The 24098-nt window shown below is 40.3% G+C and overlaps 1 protein-coding gene across 3 annotated transcripts in view; it reads right to left on the reverse strand.

Annotated features, from left to right (window-relative positions):
• Window positions 1-1964: 1964 nt before the first annotated feature.
• The window catches only part of FAXC (failed axon connections homolog, metaxin like GST domain containing), a 29472-nt gene continuing 7338 nt past the window's right edge, over window positions 1965-24098 (reverse strand). For 2 of the 3 annotated variants that reach the window (XM_083348382.1, XM_083348383.1), the window contains exons 2-6: window positions 23200-23335; window positions 20634-20830; window positions 16399-16616; window positions 12616-12732; window positions 3931-6372 (exon numbers count right to left, since the gene is read on the reverse strand). In XM_083348382.1, the coding sequence (XP_083204508.1) occupies window positions 6086-6372; window positions 12616-12732; window positions 16399-16616; window positions 20634-20830; window positions 23200-23335 (955 nt within the window). In that variant the 3' untranslated portion in view covers window positions 3931-6085. Of the gene's footprint in view, window positions 2273-3930; window positions 6373-12615; window positions 12733-16398; window positions 16617-20633; window positions 20831-23199; window positions 23336-24098 lie in introns of those variants that run through there. The other variant, XR_014490678.1, reaches the window with a different exon arrangement.

Genomic DNA, 24098 nt, shown 5'->3' on the forward strand with positions numbered 1-24098 from the left:
AGGGAAACTAATCAAGGAGAGAAACAACCTAGAACTAAGAAGAAATTTCCTGACAGTTAGAACAACTAACCAGTGGAACAACCTGCCTCCAAAAATTGTGAATGCTCCAACACTGGAAGTTTTTAAGAAGAGACTGGACAACCATTAGTCTGAAATGGTATAGGGTTTCCTGCCTGAGCAGGGGGTTGGACTAGACGATCTCCAAGGTCCCTTCCAACTCTGTTATTCTATTCTACTCAAAGCAATAAATTGCTTAGCAGTTGACTAATTCAAGCTCTTTCATCTCTGAGCTAAACCTCTCTTGGATATTCAGATCTGCTCCAGAGGCCCTTTGCCGGATCTGACAAGAGTGGAGTAATTCCCAGACCAGGTTCTCTAAAAACTAGCTTCATAACTGTGCTATGTCTTGTCTTGATTACAGGTAGTCCTTGGCTTATGACCATTCATTTAAAGAACATTCAAAGTTACAACAGCACTGAAAAAGTCACTCGTGACCAGTTCTTGCACTTACATTCATTGCAGCCTCCCCATAGTCATGTGACCAAAACGTGGGCAACCAGCATGTATTTACAATGATTGCAGCAACCTGGGATCTTGTGGGCACCATTCGTGGTCTTCCCAGCAAGCTTCCAAATGAGCAAAGTCAACAAGGGAAGCCAGAGTCACTTAACCATTAACAATCATGGCAAAAATGGTTGTAAAATCAAGTGTGACTCACTTAATGACTGTTTCGCTTAGCAACATAAGTTCTGGTCCCAATTGTGGTAGTATATTGAGGACTATATGCTTTTTAAAACCTGAGACTTACAGTACCTAGAATCACATGTCTAAGTTATACCATATACCAAGTTTTACAACCCATTGAATTCATGCACTATGCTAAGCCAAAACCAAACAAACTACCTTGTGTCTCAATGTGTTGTGTCAGACATGTCAAACACAAGGCCCGGGGGCCGGATCCGGCCCGTGAAGTGGTTTCATGTGGCCCACGACGCCATCTTGGAAACAGTGAGGGAACGGCCCCCACTGCCTTGGCCCTGGCCCAGAGACCCTGCTTCTGCCAGAGACCCTCAGATCTGTCCCACTCCTGCCCAGGCCCCCATAGGCACCCTTGATGCCAACGGTGTAGAGCTGGCCACGCCCACCCAGTAGGCCATACGCACTCTAGCCATGCCCACCCAGTAGGCCACGCCCACCCTGGCCATACCCACCCGGCCCCCTGAGGGCAACCGCAATGCTGATGCGGCCCTCAATGAAATTGAGTTTGACACCCCTGTGTTATGTGATTTAATTTCTGCTATCTTTTCAGTAAGTTGGAACTTTCTTTCTCTCAGATTTCATTTGGTATAAAAATTTCTTTGGATTAGGTCGATGCTATGCGTCACATTTATTCATCTGCGTATTCATTCACATGATATTTATATGAATTGGAAGGCTGACTGGAAATAGGGTCATTTTATTTAAAGAGTAGGACATTGGTAAAATAAAGATATTCTGCGTATCAATGGCCTTTGCAACGAAGCAGTATTTCAGAGGAAGGAAACAAAATTCCTCCCCTCACAAGGCTTAAGGCTTCAGTTGGAGCCATCTCCAAATAATAAGACCATAGACAAGGCACGAGGGATTGAATGCAACAACCTTTCAGTTCTTTCAGGTGTATCTGAAACCAACAAAAGGAGAACATGAGAGGGAAGGAAGGTGAAGGAGTTAACTTCACTGAAAATTCCAGAATGTTGTTATCTTATTAGAGTTGCTCACCCAGTCAGCCAGAAGTTTAGACTGGATTTGGCATTTTTATCCACCCGAGTCCTTCTTGAGGACATGGGATAGGCAACTGTTGTTATTATTATTATTCCAAATTTCAAAATTGAACAAAAGCAACAAAATATCTATGGAACTCTAAGATCAGCTATTATCCACATTCTATACTTTTAAATGACATATGGATTATTCAGGGCTTAAAAAAATCAACTGACAGTATAATGAAGCAGAAAAGGCATTGCTCGCTATGTCAATGGCTTTTGCTTCAAACTAAATGGGGGGGGGAATGTGTCCCTCTTGTGCCTATTAAGATTCTTCATTGGTGTTCAGTATCACCATCAACCATACTATTCTTCTGGACCATTTGCAGGAATTGGGGTCACTATTTTACAGTGGTTCTGCTCCTACATCAGTGGACAGTTTCAGCAGTCAGGGCCTGCCCTTGAGCTTCAGGAACTCCAACAAAGGTTCTTCAGGACTCCATGTCCTTACCCATTTTCTTTAACATCTCCTGATGGGGTGGAAATGAAAGAGGAAGTCAATCAGCATTTGGGGGGGTGAGGTGTCATCAGTATACATTGCCACCTTAGCCCAAGCCCTAAAAGTCCCGAACTAGATGCTGAAGACTGTGAGGATCTGGATGGAGGTTTCACCCAATACGTCCTTGGGTTGGGTTTCACCTAGACCAGGGGTCTTCAAACTTGGCCCTTTTATGACTTGTGGACTTCAACTCCCAGAATTCCTCAGCCAGGCACGAATTCTGGGAGTTGAAGTCCACAAGTCATAAAAGGGCCAAGTTTGAAGACTCCTGACCTAAACTCTTCCCTTCTGCTAACACAGCAAATAGTAAACTTCGCCCAGGTTCGTCTGGTGCGCCAGTTGCGACCCTATCTGGATCTGGATGCCTTGTGTACAGTCACTCATGCCCTTGTGACCTCGTCTAGACTACTGCAATGCTCTTTACATGGGGCTGCCCTTGAGATCCACTCAGAAGCTTCAGCTGGTACAGAATGCAGCTGCGCGAGTTCTTTTGGGGGTCTCCCGATACTCCCATGTTACACCTCTGCTCCGTGAGCTGCATTGGCTTCTAATTTCCTTCCGGGTGAAATTCAAGGTGCTGGTGATGACATACAAAGCCCTACATGGCATGGGTCCGGATTACCTACGGGAGCACCTACTGCCGGCGTCAACCTCCCTCCATCCTATAGGTTCCCACAGAGAGGGCCTCCTCAGGGTACCACCGGTCAGAGAATGTCGGCTGGTGACCCCCAGGGGGAGAGCATTCTTGGTGGGTGCACCAATCCTTTGGAACCGCTTACCGGCTGAACTCCGGATGGCCCCCAACCTTCGCTCCTTCTGGCGTGATCTAAAAACTTACCTATTCGAACAAGCCGGCCTGGCCTGATGGGTTTGGGTTTTAACATTATTTTAACTAACCTACTACATTGGGCACAATCATTTAACTTTAAATCTTGTATCCTGTATTCTTATTTTTGTTGCCCTGTACACCGCCCTGAGTCCTTCGGGAGAAGGGCGGTATATAAATCAAATAAATAAATAAATAAATAAATAAATAAATAAACAAACAAACAAACAAACAAACTGTGATCAGAGTGGTCTTTGCTCATCTCCATCTGGAGAACCTACTGTGACTCTACTTGGGCAAACATGCCTGGTAATGATAACCCATGCCTTGATCACCACATGATGGTAGAAGGATTATAACCGTCCTTCAACCATAGAGACATGCTCTACGTTCTCTACATTACAGAAGTTACAACTGGTATAAAATGCAGCAGCTGGACTCCTGATGGGAAGTCACTACACAGGTTGCCAGAAGGGTTTCAAGCTCACTTCAAAATGCTGTTACCCGAAAAGGTTTTTTTCCCTTTTGAACTCTGAATTTTTGAAGACCATGCTTTATTAGAATTAAACCTGCCTCTACAGTCCAATCATCATGAGTGGGTCTGATGTAGATTTCCCCCCCCCCCCACCTCAAGAGGTACGTGGAGCTTCCTTCCACCCAAAGAGTGGATGGTCTCAAACCTGCTGGCATTTAGTAAACAGACTAAAATACTTTAATTGCAGCATGCACTCAGCCCATTGATTAGATTAGTCAAGGGCATGCTTACTATTGTTTTTTTAATGATATTATTTTAACAGCTTACACTGAGCTTTTATTTTTGCGTTTCTCTTTTGTTCTTGGTTTTGTTGCACCCCATCCAGAATCTATTGGGATTAGGATGGGTTATACATATTGATAAAAATAAATAAATAAGCACTGATCTCAGGACCGCATGCAACATGTACACAGGGGCCATGACAAACAAAATCCACTAAGTGGAAGCGACAGCATCTATGTCTGATGAAAGGCAGTAGCTCGTTTTAGGAAAAATGAGGGGGGGGGATCTTACAGTAAAGCTTAACAGATAACAAAGCCTCTTGAAAACTGTTTTGGGTTCAAAAAATAGAGTATGGATGTCAATATCAGTATAATCAAATAAACTCCAAAATCAGTCTCCACAAAACAAAGCCATGTGCTTTGCAATGAGAGATATAATAAATAGGATCCTACAGTTAAACAAGTATCTATTGTTTCCCTTAAATAACTGTAAACACACCTACCAGATAAAGACCCAAGGAGCAGAAGTTACACCTCCTTGCAGCATTTCTTCTTCCCCAAATTAAGCCCTCCACAGTTACCGTATATAGTAACATTGATAGATTTTGCAAATGTTTTAGAAACTTCTTTACACAGTGGACCAAAGAACTAAAAACAAAATGCAGGTAGCCCTCGACTTAACGACCGCAACTGAGCTCAAAATTTCTGTTACTAAGTGAGATACTTATTAAGTGAATTTTGCCCCGTTTTATGACCTTTCTTGCCACATTTGTTAAGTGAATCACTTGCAACTGTTAAGTTAGTAGCAGGGTTGCTAATTGAATCCGGCTTCCCCATTAACTTTGCTTGTCAGAAGGTTGCAAAAAGTGGACACGTGACCCCAGGATACTTCCAACTGTCATAAATTTGAGTCAATTGTGTCAAGCATCTGAATTTTGATCAGATGATCCTGGAGATGCTGCAACAGACGTAAGTGTGAAAAAAATTGGTCACAAGCCCCTTTTTCCAATGTCCTAACTCTGAAGGGTCACTAAATGAACTGTTGTAAGTCGAGAACTACCTGTATTTGACATATACAATTGTTATACTACATCCCAAAATATATAGCAGATGTTTACAATATGCATCTAGCCAAACCTGATTGTCCAGGTGATTGGCCCTGAGCAAAAATCTTGCTATGATTATAATCAACAGGTGTTGCATGAAAAGGCATTCATGGACTGGAATGCTATCAGTGGAAAGATCCAAGTCTGTCGCAAGATTTTACTAAGTAAGAGGCTCCTTGTGTAAGTGGAAAGGCAGGGCATTAATCCAAGGCAGAAATAAATGTATGCAATACATACATCTCAATGAGAGAAAGTAAAAGTTGATAACTGCTCTTGGGTAAAGACTGCTTCTGCTTCTGCTTTCTGGTGGCTAACGAGAATCAAGTCTGCTTCAATATGCCCAACCAATTCTTCACCCTCATTGCTTGATCTTACAATCTTTTGGTATAATTATTATATTCTAGTCTGAATAATTATGGCAGCAGAATTGGTACAAAGGAACAAACCAAGGAGGATGCATTTTCTCCTTCGAAAATGTGGAGGCTATCAAAATAAATTAAAAATAAAAGGACATTTCATCAGAGAGGAGCAATAAATGATTGGGTTTCAATGTAAAAACAAAACGGTCACTTTTTACTTTTGTGAACATTTCCTCGAGACCACTTCTTTGGAGAACCTGTTTTACCATCTGTGCAAGGGGTTCAGCTGGCACACCCAAAGTGGAAAGATGTTACCGTTCCTCATTGTACTGATTTCACTCCATCGTATCCTGAGGACAGGAAGTCCACCGAGGAGAAGGTTAGAACACCAGAATGAGCTTTTTTCCCCACTTCTTGGCTTCTCTACATCATCCCGGGAAGATCTGCATACTTATATGTTTTAACACGAATCCTCCTTCCCCACCTCCATTACCTTCCTTGTCATCTTTTCAATTTCATAGTGACGGTGATTAAAACCGGCTGGCCTAGGATCCGCTGGAAGTCTTTTCTAAGATGAGAAAAAGGTGAAAGGGTCCAAAGGACATATGAAGATAGCGTTACGCATAATGGTCTCTTCCCAACCGACAGTGGGCTCTTTGAAACCTGAGCCAGGTTGCCTGAGTCCCGAGAAGTACGGAGGCTTCTGACACAAAATGGGATGTCATATTTCAGACCCATCACTTGCATGGCTCATGATCTGTGCAGTCATCCATATCCACGTCAGAATCAAAGAGGGAGTGCCCTGTGTAATCGGTGTCAGGTGTTCGGGAAAAGCTGTTTTCAGGTCCTTCATCGTCAAACGTTTCTGTCCTTGAATAAAAACTGAAGTCCTGCAGTGGGTGACTTTTACTCGCTTCGCTGCTTTCTTCCGATTCATACAACGTGTTGTCTTCATCGTAATGCCACTCGGGCCAGAATTTCCTCCTTATTCTCTCACAGTACATAGCGAGGTTAATCAGTTCTCCTGGGAAAACACCAAGAGGGGGAGGAGAATAGGGTTACCACAGTGCGAATCTTCAAACTACCATACAGGTAATCCTTGACTTACAACGGTTCGTTTAGTGACCGTTGGAAGTTACCAAGGCACTGAAAAAAAGTGACTTATGACCATTTTTCACACTTAACGGCCATTTCAGCATCCCCATGGTCATGTGATTCACCTTCGGATGCTTGACAACGGGTTCAAATTTATGACGATTACAGTGTCCCAGGATCAGGTGGTCCCCCCTTTGGCAACCTTCTGACAAGCAAAGTAAAGGGGAAGCCAGATTCGCTTAACAACTGCAGTGGTTCACTTAACAAACATGGTGAAAAAAAGTTGTAAAATGGGGCAAAACTCACGTAACAAATTTCTCACTTAGCCACATAAATTTGGGGCTCTGTTGTGATCGTAAGTTGAGGACTACCTGTATTTATATTCTCAAAAAGAGTAGAGAATACATTGGTAATATGTTTGAACCACCAGATGGCAGCATTATTTGAAAAATTCCATCACACACACACACACACAGAGAGAGAGAGAGAGAGAGAGAGAGAGAGAGAGAGAGAGAGAGAGAGAGAGAGAGATCCTCCATTGTCCATTCTTCTCCAGAATTTCTAAGAACATGAGAGAAGGGCATAGAAATAGAGGAGAGGAGTAGAAAGGAATAACTACAGAAATTTCTCTCAGAACAGCGGGATACTTTGCATATGAACATCATTTATGCATTGCTTGTCACAGTATGAACTGTCTTATTGCTATGAGCCTAAAATTACAGCTTTAGTTTTATGCATAATGTTTTTTTTTGGGGGGGGGGAATGTAGCATGAGCATCTATGGTGGAGGGCCATGGGCAATGGGTACTTCCCTCCTACTCCTCATAAGCCATAAATCCAAAGTGTCCCTCTTTTCATTTTTAAAAAGAGCTAGCCTGTGGGAATATAAAAGAAAACATATAATCAATCTTCTGATGATTTTGGAAGCTTTTCAACATCTTTAGCTCCCGAATGAAGAGTCCTAGCAATGATTCACACAGAGCTGATCTAAAGAAGGGTTTTAATCTTCCTGGTAGGCAGAAATTGCTTCTTCCTGCAAAACAATTCAGAGAGCCAGGGCTTGGCATTGCTGTGATAACTCAGTAATGTGTCTAGCAGAGTCAAAGACAGAAGAATTCATCTTTTTAGCTTGAACCTTTTAAAAAAAAAGCCAATGATTATTTTTTCTGAATTTCTAAACACGCACAGAGTTGCATTCCAATGCCTGTAGAGAAAATCTATAAATGTAATTATTCTTGTTGCAAAAAGCAGGATGGCAAGAGATTATGATAGTCCTGCAAGCTAATCCAATATAGTAAAGACCATCTTCAAGAATGGAGGGTGGGGAACTGAGTATGAGGATTCTGCACAACAATCCTCTAGTATTTGTGATTTAGTCTCCTGGTATATTGGGATTTGGAGGGGGAGGAGGGATACTATGAAGTTTACTTATTTATTTATGCATTTTCTGTTGCTTTCTAATTAATAACAAAAAGAAGACGCAAAAGAGCAAAACATAAAAATGATAGTGATAGTGATACATCCATTATTAAAAAGAAGGGGAGGGAAAGAACGCATAAAAAGTGATTAACAGAAAGTGAAAAAAAATACAACAAAAATCCCCGCAGTGTATGTCATTATAACAATAAACAATTGCAATTCCATATACACTTCTCTAATGCGAATATTGTTCAAGAATGTGTATCTTTCTAATACAGTGATATGACTATCTTTTCTTTTCACCTACTATGTCCTGTATAAATGAGTTCCATATTCCATTATACATGGTCGTACAAAGTCTACATCTATGTATAGAAATATGGGAGTCATTTGCACAGTGAAGTTGATCATAGCAGCAATGGGGGAGGGAGGGTTGTTTTGAGCAGAATTAAACATCATTTTTTTCTCTCTCTCACTCACCTCCTGACCAAGGACTTTGCTCCTCTTTGGTGCTAAGGTGAGTTTAACTCATAAATTAATCTCTTTTCCTACCTCGAGCTGTCCTTGGATGATTTGAAGTTTTGGTCAGTGTTTGAATGGGAGATCAGCAGAAAATTCCAGAATCAAGCCTACGCTGGGAAGTGATGACGAAATCCGAGGACAAAGCCAAAGGATCGCTCTTCCGTGTTGTTGTTTTGGTGTCACCACAATGATAAGAGCTCGGCCTGAGGAACTCTTTTCTGTGTCCCTCTAGATAGGACACAACTTTTTGTGGAGACGTCTAATTTTTACAAGAGAACAAAACTTAATGATAGGCAGTGAGCCATATCAAGTGCTAACAGCTGAAGGAGACAGCTGGAAAAAGGCTTTTATTTAAGTATCAGTTCTATATTTCTTTCTCTTCACAATGGCATAAAGTGACCATTTGCCTCACCTGTGTTAGGTATTATTATTGTTTTCCTTTATCCACTCCAAGACAAGTATTATGTATTGTGTTTGGAGCTGGATAGCTTTCTCTGATTTCAACCATTATAATTTTTAGCTGCAACATGTCTAGATGCCAGATTTGCTAGTGAAAAAGAAGAGAGGACCTAACAGACCAATGTCGCAAGATCAGAGTTATTTATCTTCGTAGGCTTGTTACTCAGCCTCCTAGATCACGGAACCACTATAAATCATTGCAGTTCTTTAACCATATCAGGTTTCTTTTTCCACTCTTTATAAAATGTTCTTTCCAAGATAAAGTAAACAATTGTACTCAGTAGCAGATCTCTTACAGAAAAGCTCTGGATCTTATCAGCGGTGGGATTCAAATATGGGAACAACTGGTTCTCTGTGCGGATGCCGCTTCCAGAAGTCCATTCTGGGCCTGGGTAACAAAAAATTAGCTACCAGTTCTGCCGAAGTGGTGCGAACTGGCTGAATCCCACCACTGGATCTTATCCAAAAACTTCATGGTCTGATGCCAGGCCAGGCCAGGCGATTTCCAGAATAGGGCAAGTTATTTATGACTTCCATGTTCTTATTCTAGAACATAGACTTTTTAATGGCAAATTACTCAAGTATTCAATTCAATTCAATTCAAATAGATTTGTGGGCATTTATGAAATAAGTGATGTTGAAATCCTGTTGCTAAAAATAACCAGCACTCATATAAAAAGAAAAGAGCCTTGGTGGAGCAGTGGGCTAATGCCTCCTTAAGTAACACCAGCTGCCTGCAATTAGTGCAGGTTTGCATCCCACCAGGCTCAAGGTTGACTCAGCCTTCCATCCTTCCGAGGTAGGTAAAATGAGGACCCAGATTGTTGGGGGCAATAAGCTGACTTTGTAATGATGCCGTTTGGTGTGTGTGTGTGAAAGCCCTAATAAGCAGGCATATACATAGAATGAAGGCTACTGCTAAAGCTTGTAAGCCGCCCTGAGTCTTCGGAGAAGGGCGGGATATAAATGGAATTTTAAAAAAAATAAAAAATAAAATGAACATAAAAATCACAAACATATTCAACTTTGGGGGGGAACAGGATAAAGGGTGGATGCCTGTGATGCACATTCTTCAAGAGCTGTTACATTTCCCCATACTGTATGACTCAGTTTCACTTTAGAGCATGGGTGAATCGATCGTGTCACGTGACATATCATGACGTATCGTGACTTTTTTTGCTTTTGTGGAGCCGAGGTGCACGTGGCTTGCGTGTGATGCCTCCGGCCCTCAGGCTGCCAGTTTGACACGCCTGCTTTAGAGCAATAGTAACATGCATTTTATGTGTAGTCTGTGCACGATGGCTCAGATCTACTGCAAACATTTGTTGCTAGGATTATCAAAGGCACCTGTCAAATTTTAATAGAAAAAAATGGGGTATATGCTTTCAGAATAAATAAATGAATTGGATACAAAATGAACTGCAACATCAGAACTATATCAAAAGCAGTGGTGATGCTTGTTCTCCATATTATGTCACACTTCTGTGAACAAATACTTGTCCTTGTGCAATGCTCCATTAACCAGTGAATTCATGGCCCATGGGACAGGTTAGTGAGAAGTCTTGTCATACGGGCTTCCACACATTATTTGTGAGGATCACCCTAACATTATTTTTATAAATTAACTTTCTACAACATTGTTGCCTTTAGGTTTGTTGAATTACAAGTCCCAGGAAACTCCATTAGCATTGATCAGATAAACTGGGGCTTATGGAACTTGGACTCCAACATCAATCTGAAGAAAGTGGTCTAAATTATCTACGGCATTCTGGAAGGCTGTTAAAACAAAAACCTTGTAGAAAGCAGGAAATTCCAATGGAATTTTTTTGCAGACTAACACTATACCATCCATTATAACCACAGTTCGTAACCTATACATTTTTTACTGAATTAATAGATATTACTCTCATCTGAGGAATTCTGGATACATATTTTCTTAACCACAAAGCACTGTGCTGGCTAAAACAATCAGATTATCTAAAATAATCTAGATAAAATTATGGTGGAAACGTCCTTCCTCTTGAAGCAGCTTTAAACTCTGAAGAAGCCGTCAGATATCATTGACAATGATTTAACTTATGTATTCTTAGGCCTCTCTGAGGCACTGCACTTTAGCAACTAAACCACTAAATTTGGTTTTTAATCTCACAACACCTCTGTATCCCTGGCTGGTAAACTTTAGTTACTCTGAGTCCAGATCTCAGTGTCACTGCAGTACAAAGGCAACTTCCATTTTAGTAGAAATGGACCTTCTACTAAGTTTAGAAACTTAAGATAGGCTTCTGTTCCACAGACATTGTCAAAATATTTGGAACAAATGCAAATTGTCCCTTTGAAAGTTATAGGCAGATTGGTGTCTCAGTGTGAAAGGCAGAGGAAAACAGAAAATTATAGCATTTTATTTTATACTTTCATTCTGCCTTTACTATTTTTATAAACAATTCAAGGCGGTAAACATACTAATACTTCTTCCTCCTCCAATTTTTCCACACAACAGTAACTCTGTGAGGTGTGTTGAGCTGAGAGAGAGTGACTGGCCCAAAGTCACCCAACTGTGTTTTATGCCTAAGGAGGTAGGACTAAAATTCACAGCCTCCTCGTTTCTAGCCTGGTGCCTTATACCATTAGATCAAACAAGCTGCTCACTAATAAAAACTTAAGGCATTTTGCCAAAGAACTAGTAGGTATTGAGCTTAGTAAAGCAAATAAAACTTTTAATTATCTTACTATTCTGCTTATAGCTATTCACTTTATTCCTAAACACAAAGAAGGAAACCCTCCATTTTAACTTTTATAACAAGAACTAGGAGAAGTTGGAGCACCTGTTACTTTCTCTGAGAGCCCAAATTACTCAGTGCTACCAGAAAGTGGTATTTACTATACTAAAAACTGCAATATACAACCCGCTTTAGACACACCTCTGTTTGATATCCTTTTATTTCCATGCTGGCCATGTACTTGTGTGCATATATGTATATATGCATGGGTATACATACATACCGGTACACATACATATTCTGGAATGATCAAGGACATCTGGCCATAGGATGCAGAAAATCAGAATTCATCATCCAGTTGTCAGACTCAATGGAAATGTTTCCCAAAAACAACAATAAGAAAATTATTAAGAAAATTCTTCCCTTCCACCAATGTCTGATACCTCACTCACGTATTTTCCTTCATCAATACTTTGGTCAACGTTTTCCGATGTCATTTTATGGCAGCTCTTCCTGAAGAGTATAAGAGCTTCTCTGTGACTCCCTGACAGCTTTCATTTTTAAAAGAACATTCTTACGCTCCCATTATAAGTTTGAAAGCATCTGGCGGAAATCTGGCAGACTTTTCAATGACCGATATAAGTTGTTCGATTTAGAAGTGGCGCCTACATACTGTGGTCCTTTGTTTCTCTCATGACAAATAAAGTGAGATATGAAAAACGTCAAATGCTGAAAAAATAGGGCCATGCCTTCCAGCATCCTTCATAGCGTTCATCAGATCTGATCTGCTTCCCCCAGTTCCACCATAAGATTTAACCTATGAATTGCATCACCTCCCCCCACATAGTGTATGGCCCAGGACTGCCAATCAGCTGGCAAATCCTATCCAAGGGGCATCCTTCTGGACCATTTTCAACAAGCAGATGCTGGATGGGAAGGATGAGTATGGAGTCCAATCTCCTTATTCACACATTTTTTGTTAGTGCGTGAACAAGGTTTAAAGCTGACTCAGAACAGGAGCTGTCCTATGTTCTTCCTGGATTAAAGCATTCATACCTTTAATGAGGCGCTCGGGTCTAGTTCCTGGCAACGTCCACATTGCCTGAGCCAGATGACCAAACACCGTAGCATCTAAAGTGGAAAGCCTGGGTCCCATTATGTACTTTTTATCACCTAGAAAATAAATAGATGTCAAAAAAACATTTAAGCGGGTTGGGATATTTTATTTCATTTGTCTTTCTTTCTTTTTTTAAAAAAACAAGTTTGATAGGTTTTTCAGTTAAAAATCTACATATTTAGAAAGCATCACGATGACTGGGTAATCAGAGATTCAGTAACAGAGTTTTCAGTACATAATTCAGGTTACATTCTCAAAACATCCTTCTCAATTTCCCTTAACATTTCATACAACCAGTTTAAACTAGTAAATTTCTAGAAGTAGCATGGTCAGTTGAAAAATTTGTCAATTCAATTTCATTGAAATATATCTATGTCCTGTTATTAAAGTTTACCTAATTTTAATTTTAATTTTAATTATGTTATTCAAATTTAGCCTTTAACATCCCAAATAATGTTCACAACCCAAATTTCCCTTATTTCATTACAGCAAAAAGTATAGCATCTAACATGTACGCAGTGGCTGAGTAGCTATGTTCTACCTAATAAACATTGTCTGTTTCACATCCTAATAGATCACACGTTACTGACAGGACCATTTCATTTGTTTTTCTTAACACATATGCTATGTTTTAGTCTTATGTTGCTTGATGCTTGCTAATTCCTTCAAAAGAGTAAACGTAGTAGTTCAACACATGACGGTTTATACTGATACATACAATTATTCTGTAAAATGGAACTAGCTATTGTGATCTCTACTCCTTCATGGATTTTTCACTAATTAACCCATTAAAAAAAGTATGGAACATTCAGTATATGTTTGGCTATATCCGAAGCCTGTTGCTCTGAAGAATTTGATAGATTTGTGATGACACTTTTTTATCCACAGCCTAATTGGCTCCTATGTATATGTACATACATAAAAACACACATATACACACACTGTTGTATATGCATTGTTGCATTTGATAAGATTTGTGTAGAAGATGACCAGGCTCAGCCCGAGGGAGGGGTCAAAAGCGTCATCAGTCTTGAATCCCTTCATGCCCATAAGAGATCTAAGTCCAGCCCACCTTGAATTCCTTGACTCTCATCTACCGCCAATTTGCTTTGACAGTTAGTAGTTCAGATTCTTGTACAGAGCATGAGCTTGCAATAAATCTTTATATACATTTTAAACTGCCTTGACTTCCTGATTTTCCTCTGCTTGACAATATGTTTCCCAAATGCGGACGACTCAGTTATGGCAAAATCATAATTTTCAAACAACGTTCTATTTAGCCAGTAAGCAGTAGTCTTTCCAGGTGATTAGGCAAAATGCAGGTGATGATGCCTGATCCCAGGAACATACCATTTCCTCACAGTCCCAAATATGGAAGAGCTTATGCAATATAAGATGCTTGGGCAATCCAATACCTCGCTATGTACTTCCTGTCCAGCGAAATTCCTTTGTGTAGTTTTTGCAGTGGAGGTGATATCACTCCAAACAGACTCTCGGTCCATAAATGGAATAGCAAACCCTTGACTACTGTTGGAATGGAACTGAATTCAGCGACCTCGCTGATAAAAATGGAGAGATGTATCTTTAAGGAGCACCTCGTGTGACTCAACTCAGCCCTGAAGCTTCTCCAGAAGGGCTTCAATAGGCACAGAACATTTAGGTGACTCAAAGGGCCTTTTATTTTTAATGAGAGGGGAGATTTACAGTATAATAACTCATTATACTTTCTGGAAAACAATCTGAATCCTGGAATTCTGATTCGGGTCTCCGGTAACCTCTAATTTGCTGTCTCTTTCATCAGAAAGTTACCTTGCAAAGGTATGATCCGGATTTAAGAGACAACACTGTACTGAATTGGATTGGATTGGATTGGATTGGACTGAATACCTTATTTGGCCAAGTGTGACACACAAGAAATTTGTCTCTAGTGCAGAAGCTCTTGGTGTACATGCAAAGCAACAGAATAATGACAATCACAATAATAATAATAATAATAATAATAATAATAATAATAATAATAATAATAATAATAATAATACCAATAACAGGGGGTAGTAAAGATAATAAGAAGAATAAATAGTCATACTACATGGGCAAATATACATAAAGATTAGACAGCACTGAGAATTAGGTGTTCAACAAAGTGATGGCACAAGAATTAAAAATTGTCCCTGTATTTTATTTTGGCATGCAATGTCCTATAGCCGTAGTGGTGAACCTATGGCACGCGTGCCACAGGTGGCACGCAGAGGCCTCTGTATTGGCACGTGTGCCGCCACCCCAGTCCTAGGCGTTCAGCTGGATTTTATAAAACCTTTTCGCTTTAGGCCTCCGCTGCTGTGTGCAAAAAAAAAAAAGTTCAATCAATCAATTTCAACTTCTCATGGGGAAAAAAAATCTCACAAAGTTGGAATTGATTGATTGAACTTTTTAGTCCCACCCAGTCTGCAGTTACCACCGCAGCCATGCCTATCCAATGGGCCACACCCACCCAATGGGCCATGCCTACCTGGCACCTGATGATAGAGTATATAAGTGGGTTTTGGGTTGCAGTTTGGGCACTCGGTCTCTAAAAGGTTCACCATCACTGCCCTATAGCAACATTCTGAGGGGAGGAGTTGAAACAGTTTACATCCAGGATGTGAAGGGTCTGCTGATATGTTCTCAGGACTCCTTCTGACTCACACAATATAGGCAGGGTTGTTGCAATTAGTTTTTCTGCAGTCCTAACTATCCACTGGAGTCTTTACCTGTCCTGTTTGGTTGCTATACCAAGCCAGACAGCTATAGAAATACGAATGAGTGCAAATCTTTCCAAACGTTGTACAATTAAATAAGTTGAATGCTTCTTATAATACCTCCTAATACACCCAAATATGCTAAGCTGAAACTGTGCATTATAGTATTGGTGAACATATGCCATAATTGATAAGCCTGGAGCCTTCACATCCTTTCAAGAAATTAAGAGGTTTCTGGGATGGGATTTGATAGCTTCTGACTTGGGCCAACTCTTCGTTCTAAGTTAGAACTTTCAAGTTTCAATGAATTTGTGCATTTCAACTCATTCCATTTCAATGCATTGTAGTACTGTAAGATACAAGGAGGTGTATAAAGAATATGAGTTTCAAACTATTTGGGTAGGTGAGTAAAACTACTTCTTGTGGAGAATTAAATATTAAATGTTTGACCAAGCATGTATAACAGAAATACTGGGTTAACAGAAGCTTTAGTTAGTACTGTTCACAGTGGAACAGGAAAACGTGAGTTGTACTATAATATAGGTAGTCCTCAACATAGGCCCCTAATGGAGCCTGCCCATTATGGTCTTATAAAATGGGCCAGTCACATGCAGTGGTGGGATTTAAATATGTGAACAACTGGTTCTCTGTGTGGATGCTGTTTCCGGAAGCCCATTCTGGGCCTGGGCAACAAAAAATTAGCTACGGTTCTGCCGAAGTGGTGCAAACCGGCAGAATCCCACCACTGGTCACATGGCCTGTTTGATTTTACAACCTTTTTTGTGGCAGCAGTAAGTCGAGGACACTCTGTACTTCATACTAGTTTAACTGAATGGGTCATTAGTCATGCAGGCCCATGTAAACTCAAAAACGTCAAGACAGTCACATGACCAGCTAAAAGTAATACTGAAGTTTAAACAAATACCAGAAATTGCAAAGGAAGAAAGATGCCTATAGAATGTAATGAAATGTACTATTCATTACCCAGAAGACTGGCCAACGAGCGCATATCTTTCTCCATCAGCGTGTATATTTCTTCCTCAGAGAAGCGGCCAATGCCATGTCCGTACATTTCCCGCTTCACAATTCCTTGGGTGATGTGGCACAGAATCCACTTCAGTAGGTCACTAAAGGGCCCACCAAGGGAAAGCATCTTCTGGGTCTCATGGAGATTGTCCACCCATTGGCAATAGGCTAAGGTCCTAAACATTGAAGACAACCACAACATTGATTTCCAGCAGTGCTATAACTGCAGTAAAGAGATAGAGAATATGAGAAGACAGCAGCTTCCCCACCGTTGACCTTACTGTACTAGATGGGAAAAGCACTTCACAGAAGAAGCTACTGGGCAATACCGACCTGTCTTTGAGCCCAGGGACAAACTTTATGGGAAAAGTAGTCAAACTCTTATGGAGAATACCAGATTAGAAAAGAATGGACTACAATGTCTTACTGTTGGATACACTTACAAAAAAAAAAAAGGAGAGGGAGAACTGGGTGATTGAATTATTTATTAAATTATTTGCTGTGATAAAATTTGCAACATTTTCTTAAAAGACTGAGGTTTGTCTGCACCTCAAATAAGAAGGGTTTTCTTATTTGAAGTGGAAATGGTTTAACTGGCTAGTGTTGCTTCCTCCAAACTAATGTCCTGTTGATACTTTGGACTTCTCTATAACCCATAGTCAAAAAAGGTGAACCATCCATAGAGGTGGAGTCCAAAACAACTGGAAGAGAGCAGGTTGGAGAAGTCACGGTTGTAATTCTCGTGAAAGGGTTTTATATGCACACATTACAATGTTTGCCCTTGGTCACTTTTTGGAGCCATCTAGTGGAGGAGTGTCAAACTGCTGACCCGCGGGCCGGATGCATCATAGCGAAACCTGCAATGGCAAAAAAGTCGCGATACATCCCAACACGTCATGTGACATGGCGAGTTTGACACCCCTGATCTAATGCTACTTGCCAGCTCACTTTCTCTTTCAACTTTAAGGATTGATGCTCCCATTTTATGTATTCCTTTCCCCCTTTCTTCCCAATCCCTTTCCCCCTTTCTTCCCAATCCCATTTTTCCTTTTGAAAAATCATATTGTTTAGATTGCTGGCTTGTAGACATCAAGTATCTTGTGTTTATTACTGAAGGTGAGCCTTCTAGGTGATTTCTTTTTTTTTTTTCTTTTTTTTTGGGGGGGGGGAATGGAAGAGCAGGATGAAGCTGCGTGATGTAAAACAAATATTCTAGCTGTGGAAAACTGATGGAAGTACAACCTCTGTTGTAAAAGCGAGTGGGTCCCTTTTTTGCTCTTCCAATGTCAGCAGCCGCAAATGAATGACTAGGAAAAAGTTGTGAAGCAAAGGAATTGTCGTGTAGATTGACAAAAACAGATGGCCCAAATATTTGAGGGTGAAAATTATGTTGCGTGGGATTATTAGTTCTCCTTCACAGCAGTAGCCTCACACAGCCCTCTCTTGAATATGTCACAGGACTATTTGGAAAGCAGAATAAACCCCAGCTTCAAAAGGAGCGGGAGAGATTGCCCAGAAAACAAGCCCAGTAGTTTCCCAGCAATATGCAGGATGAAATATTTATAAAGCCCAGAGTATTTTCTAAATGGGATCAGGTCAGGTCACATCCTGACAGAGCTTATCTACTACCTCTCCCATTGCTCACAACTTTTGAATCAAGTTAAATCATGTCAGATAATATTAGGGAACTTGGCTACAAAGTGAGTACAAGGGAATGCAGACTATCAGGTGACTGGTATGGCTGATGATAGGCCCTTCTCATCGTACATGCTTTACGTAACCTGAGTACTGATTGTCCTCGACTTATGACAACAACTGAGCCCAACATTTCCGTTGCTAAACAAGACATTTATTAAGCGAGCCTTGCTCCCTTTTACGACCTGTCTTGCCACAGCTGTTAAGTGACCCACTGCAGGTGCTAAGTTACAAACACGGTTGTTAGGTCAACCTGGCTTCCCCATTGACTTTGCGGGTCAGAAGGTCGCAAGAGGTGGTCACATGAACCCCAAGACACTGCAACGCTCATCAACATGAACCAGTTGCCAAGCGTCCACATTTTGATCGTACGACCGTGGGGATGGTGCAACAGCCGTAAGTGTGCAAAACAATCGGAAGTCACTTTTTTCAGTGCAACTGTAACTTTAAATGGTCACTAAACACACTGCTGTAAGTCAAGGACTCGGTGTAACACCAAATACACCTATCAGGCATGCCCGCCAGGTGATTTTGAGAACTCTTGAAAAGCTTGATTATTGAGAGCCCAGTAGTTTAATTGGTGGTGGCAGAAGTCGTTCCGGAATAGCTACAAAATGACACCAGTTCAGTTATTTCCCTGTTGTTGTGTTTTGTTAAAAATGAGCAAATGCCTAGGGGTGGGAGGGGGTTCATCCAGGATAGAGCACACTGACCCATACAAACTGGGGCTGCTGAGAGCTTGGAGGGAAGAGAGAAAAACACCAGGAGAATGAGCGGATGCTTCGCTGCAGAGTCTGTGGATCTATGCCTCTTAATTATTTATGAAGAGGAGCATCTCATTTAAATGGAAGGGAAAAAACATACATCAATAGAGGCAGATACAAAGCTGATAACAAGGGGGTGATCTGTCCTTTGCTCCTGTGTCCTGAGCCTCTGCAGCTGAGCAAGAAGGCTTAAGAAAGGCACCAAAGACGTAAAAGTATTTTATATTTGACCTGCGCTGATGTGTTTTCCTTAAAGTTACCAGAAACTTACCAATTGCATTTCTAAGCAGGTATTTTGGTTCCTTCTTGTTTTCTTCCCTACAGTGTTTGACTCGTTTTTTTTCTTTTCCCTTATTCACTTTATATACATGTGGCACAAGGGCCCTCAGGATCCTAGAAAATGATTCTAAAACTGCTCCAACCGCTTTTGTAAAAAAAAAAAGCCATCCTTTCAAACAAACCAAGAGAAAGACAGTCCTCTGGGTTTGCCTGCAGACATATTGCAAAAGGTGCAAGTTGAATTGTGTCCTTCAACGTGCATCCGCTAGTTTTGTTAAAGACAAACGTGCACCCACTATCTCAAACCCTGGATTATATATTCTGGAAGCAAACCTCCCTTCTGCAGAGTATTTTGTGTTTTCATCTTCTCCTTCTACCCCATCAATTAATTGATGCATTAGCTTATTTTGGGAAACCTTTCCTTCCTTGGTGGGAAGGAAAATTAAATCCACATAACACAAGGTATTTTTAGGAACATGAAACTCCTCTGCGGTGCTTTACTTATTTCATTATCAATCCTCCACATCAGGAAGAAGAAAACATTTAGTTGGCTCAATGAGAATTAATAAAATAATAATAATTTATTATCTTTTCCCCTAATCATAATTACTGTGTTCCTTTGTAGCCCATTAAATAAACTAAATGGATATAAACTTAGGAAATGGCACAATGGTTGGAAAGTCACTGCAAAATCTAAAAAGTGATAGGTATGTGTGTTTATGCACATTTGCACTCACTTCTCCTTTAAAATAAGGGTGAGCAATTATTTTAATTTCTTCACTTTGGTTTTATTCCTCATTTATCCCACTTTTTTATTATGTCCCTGTCCACTACAGCTACAAAAAGATTGCTAATTTGTGCCAGTAGGCCCAGGCATCGCCATGCAGAGTTACAAGGGTTAAATTAGAAAGATGGGTGACTTCTTCTTTTAGAAGTGGGTAAAACTTTCAAACGGGGTTGGAGAGTCTTACAACAGAGAACTCCCAACTGTGCATTAAGTGTATTCAAGTACTTTGAAGTAAGTCTTCCTTAAGGCAGGGGTCCCCAACCCCTGGTCTGTGGACCGGCACTGGCCTATAACATGCCAGAAACTAGGCCATGCAAACAAGTGAAGCCCCATCTGCGGGATGTGAAATCACACCGCCTCCGGTCTGCAGAAAATCCTCTCTCCCATCTGTGGGATACAAAACCACACCCCCTCCGATCTGCAGAAAAACCTCTCTCCACGGAACCAGTCCCTGGTACCCAAAAGGTCGGGGCCACTGCCTTAAGGTCTTGCCATACAGGTAGCTAAAAGGAGAAACACATTGGCAGCAGGCCCACTGCACACACTGCATACAGTCCTGTGCTCCTTACAAAAATGATGTTGTCCATTGTAAATGTTTCATAGGGCCATTAAATGCAGCTGCATCCTTTAATTCTTTCAAGAGCACTCCTATTCCTATGTCAACTTACCAGTAGAAGTGCTCCTCCACCATTTTTGTTACTGCTCTAGAAACAGCTCTCTCATGTGGGCCAAGGTGTTTGTTTAAATTCACTCCAAGTTTCTCTTCCAAAAAATCAATAATGAACTCTGTGCCGGATACCTTTTTGCGATTGTATTCGATCCATGGCATTTTCCCTTGGGGAGAAAGCTTTCCATCAAAGTAGTTCTGTGAAGCAAAACAACAAAACAAAAATAAAACAATCACATGGAAGCTAAATCAGGTCCAGCTCTTGCAATGAATTCAATTTCACTCCTCCATAAAGCTGGCATGATCACCTAATGGCATCTCAGACTTGTTTGCTTATTAAATCAGGTTTTCTCTGGCATAACTGTCAAGAGAAGATGTTCCAAATCTCTCTTTCTTTCTTTCTCTCTCTCCTAGAGTTTTGATATTGAAGTTACAAAATCCAAAAAATTACAGAAAATACTGATTCATTGGTGTCATGTAGTGGTCATCTGGATTTTCATAGCCCAGATATAACAGCCATACCCCCCTAAAGATTGAGGTAGGTTTTTATCATGAAATATAGGGAAGCAATTTATAGCAAAGCAATCTAGTTCGAATCACATCTGTGAGGTAGGATTAGTTCAATAAGTCTTAAGACAAAAGGACTTGGGCTCTGCTGCACTCTCTTCAACATCTTGGGAAGACAATCCTTAACAAAAAAAAGTTAAGGATTGGGAGAAATATAGGAGAAGGAAGGAGTACTGGTATGTTCATCACCTTGAGTTGTATATGAAAAGAACAGCAGGATAAATATCTTTTTAAAACGTGATCTTATTTGGGGTTTTGTATTATGACAACTTCTCTATAAATATTTTAAATAAATATACTTCTCATGCAGTTGCTCTGAAGAGAGAGGGAATAAACCATCAAGGACTTTTTAAGAAATAAGATCTCGCCAGAGAATTGGTAAATTGTATCACTGCCACTGTTATTACTATTGCTACTACTATTACGACAAATAGTAATAATAATACACGAGTGAAGGTGAATATACGTGTCCCAGGATAATGTTGCAGGATCCAATCTGGGTCGGTTAACCAGGAACAGAGGCTTTGTCTTCCAAGCTTTGGACTTGTGCTGGAACCCATCCTCAGGGAACTTCTCTCTGGAGTTAAGGTACATACATACCGTGTTTTCCCGAAAGTAAGACCTACTCCAACAATAAGCCCTAGCTTGATTTTTGAGGTAGGCCTAATGAAAGCCCTATCCCAAAAATAAGCCCTAGTTTTGGGGCAAGGCACACACCTAAAATCAAGCTAGGGTGGGGGTGAGGGTGTGGAGCTGCCCCACCCACCCCGCATCCACTTACCTTACAGCCAGGCCTCTCCTCGCCAGCCCACTTCTTCTGAGTGCTCTTCTGCATCCAGGCCTGCATTTTACAGTCACAGGGCTTTCGGGAAGGCCTGTGCAACCAAGAACCAAGCTATGGATTCAATCTATCGCTTGGTTCTGCAAGACCTCAGCAGCCGAGCACCAAGCTATGGATTCAATCTATAGCTAGGTACTCGGTTGCTTAGGCCTTCTGGAAAGGCCTGACTGCAAAATGCAGGTCCGAATGCAGCTGCAGAACTTTGGCCCCAGAAGAAGTGGACTGGCTGGGTGGGGCTATTAGTACCAGAGATGAGGTAAGACCTACCCAAAAATAAGACCTGGTGCCTCTTTTGAATGATTGATTGATCAATAGATAGATAAATAAAATAAAATAAAATAAATAATAAAATAATAAAATAAAATAAATAAAATAAAATAAAATAAAATAAAATAAAATAAAATAAAATAATAAAATAAAATAAAATAAAATAAAATAATAAAATAAAATAAAATAAAATAAAATAAAATAAAATAAAATAAAATAAAATAAAATAAAATAAAATAAAATAAAATAAAATAAAATAAAATAAAATAAATAAAATAAAATAAAATAAAATAAAATAAAATAATAAAATAAAATAAAATAATAAAATAAAATAAAAAAGACCCAGTCTTATTTTTGGGCAAAGACAGATATATACTTCTCTCTAGAATTAGGGCTAGAGAGAAGTTCCCTGAAGATGGGCTCCAGCATGAATCTGAAACTCAGAAGACAAAACCTTTGGTCCGGGTGACTGACCTAGATTAGATCCTGCCATAATAAAACAGGAACCCTGAAAAGTGTACATAATACGCAGATATTTCCATATGATAGTTCATGTTTAATTTTATTTCATTTATATAATTATAAGATACAAATAATGTAATTTTCTACCATATGCAGCAGCTGTTGGATGAGGATGTCAAAGTTAGCAAACAAAGAGTTGGGATGGAATTCCCACTCTTTTTGTCCCTCTGTAATGTCACATGGACAGTCAAAAAAAGGGAATGGAGCTTGCACCACAATCCTCCATCTTCAATCTTTGCTAGTTTCGATACCCTCACACTTCAGATGGGCTGCTCCTGATTATATCTTTAGAACCAAAAAGAACATTAAATTACATCTATTTAGGGAAGCCCAATAATTCTGGTCTAAAGTTCAAGAAGCACCAAGTTACCTGGTAAGGCAAATCAGCCATCCTCAAGTAAGTCTCCATTTTCAAGCAGAAGGGAGATAAACTGGGAATGCCATTATTTGGCCTTGAGAACTGATGTAGGATGATGGCATCTTTTGAATCGACTTCTTGTTCTTTCCTAGACAAAAAATAATCAAGAAGGTTGACAAAGCAGAAGACATCACATCTTGGAGAGGATCAAAGTACAGAACACACCCAAACTACAATGCAGCTAGTTGCTCAGATAGGAACTCTGTCTTGTCTTATTATTGGCATTGTTATTCATCATTTCTGAAGTTTCTAAGAGGCACTTAGCAATAGCAAAGTAAGCCAACAAGCCAAACTGAATTTGTACTGGAAATAGCTACAAGCCTTTCCACGTTTCATTGAAATATATAGTATATGATGATGATGTGCATTATGATTACAATAACATCACATATAATAACAATGTTCTCTAGGTATGGCTTACGTTGTAGGTTCAAGTCTTGATTCCATTTAGTTGGTATCACATAGCAAACATCAGGCTATAGTAATTTAAAAGCATATGAATATTAAAGTTAACTGAAAAGAATACATACTTTTTTTTTAATTCCATTTATATCACACCCTTCTCCGAAGACTCAGGACGGCTTACAAGCTTAGCAGTAGCCTTCATTCTATGTATATGCCTGCTTATTAGGGCTTTCGCCCCCCCCCCAAGCGGCATTATTACAAAGTCAGCTTATTGCCCCCAACAATCTGGGTCCTCATTTTACCTACCTCGGACGGATGGAAGGCTGAGTCAACCTTGAGCCTGGTGGGACTCGAACCTGCACTAATTGCAGGCAGCTGGTGTTACTTAAGGAGGCATTAGCCCACTGCTCCACCAAGGCTCCACCAAGGCTCCACCAATACTCGTA

This window comes from Vipera ursinii (genome assembly GCF_947247035.1).
Source record: "Vipera ursinii genome assembly, chromosome: 1".
Classification (NCBI taxonomy): domain Eukaryota; kingdom Metazoa; phylum Chordata; class Lepidosauria; order Squamata; family Viperidae; genus Vipera; species Vipera ursinii.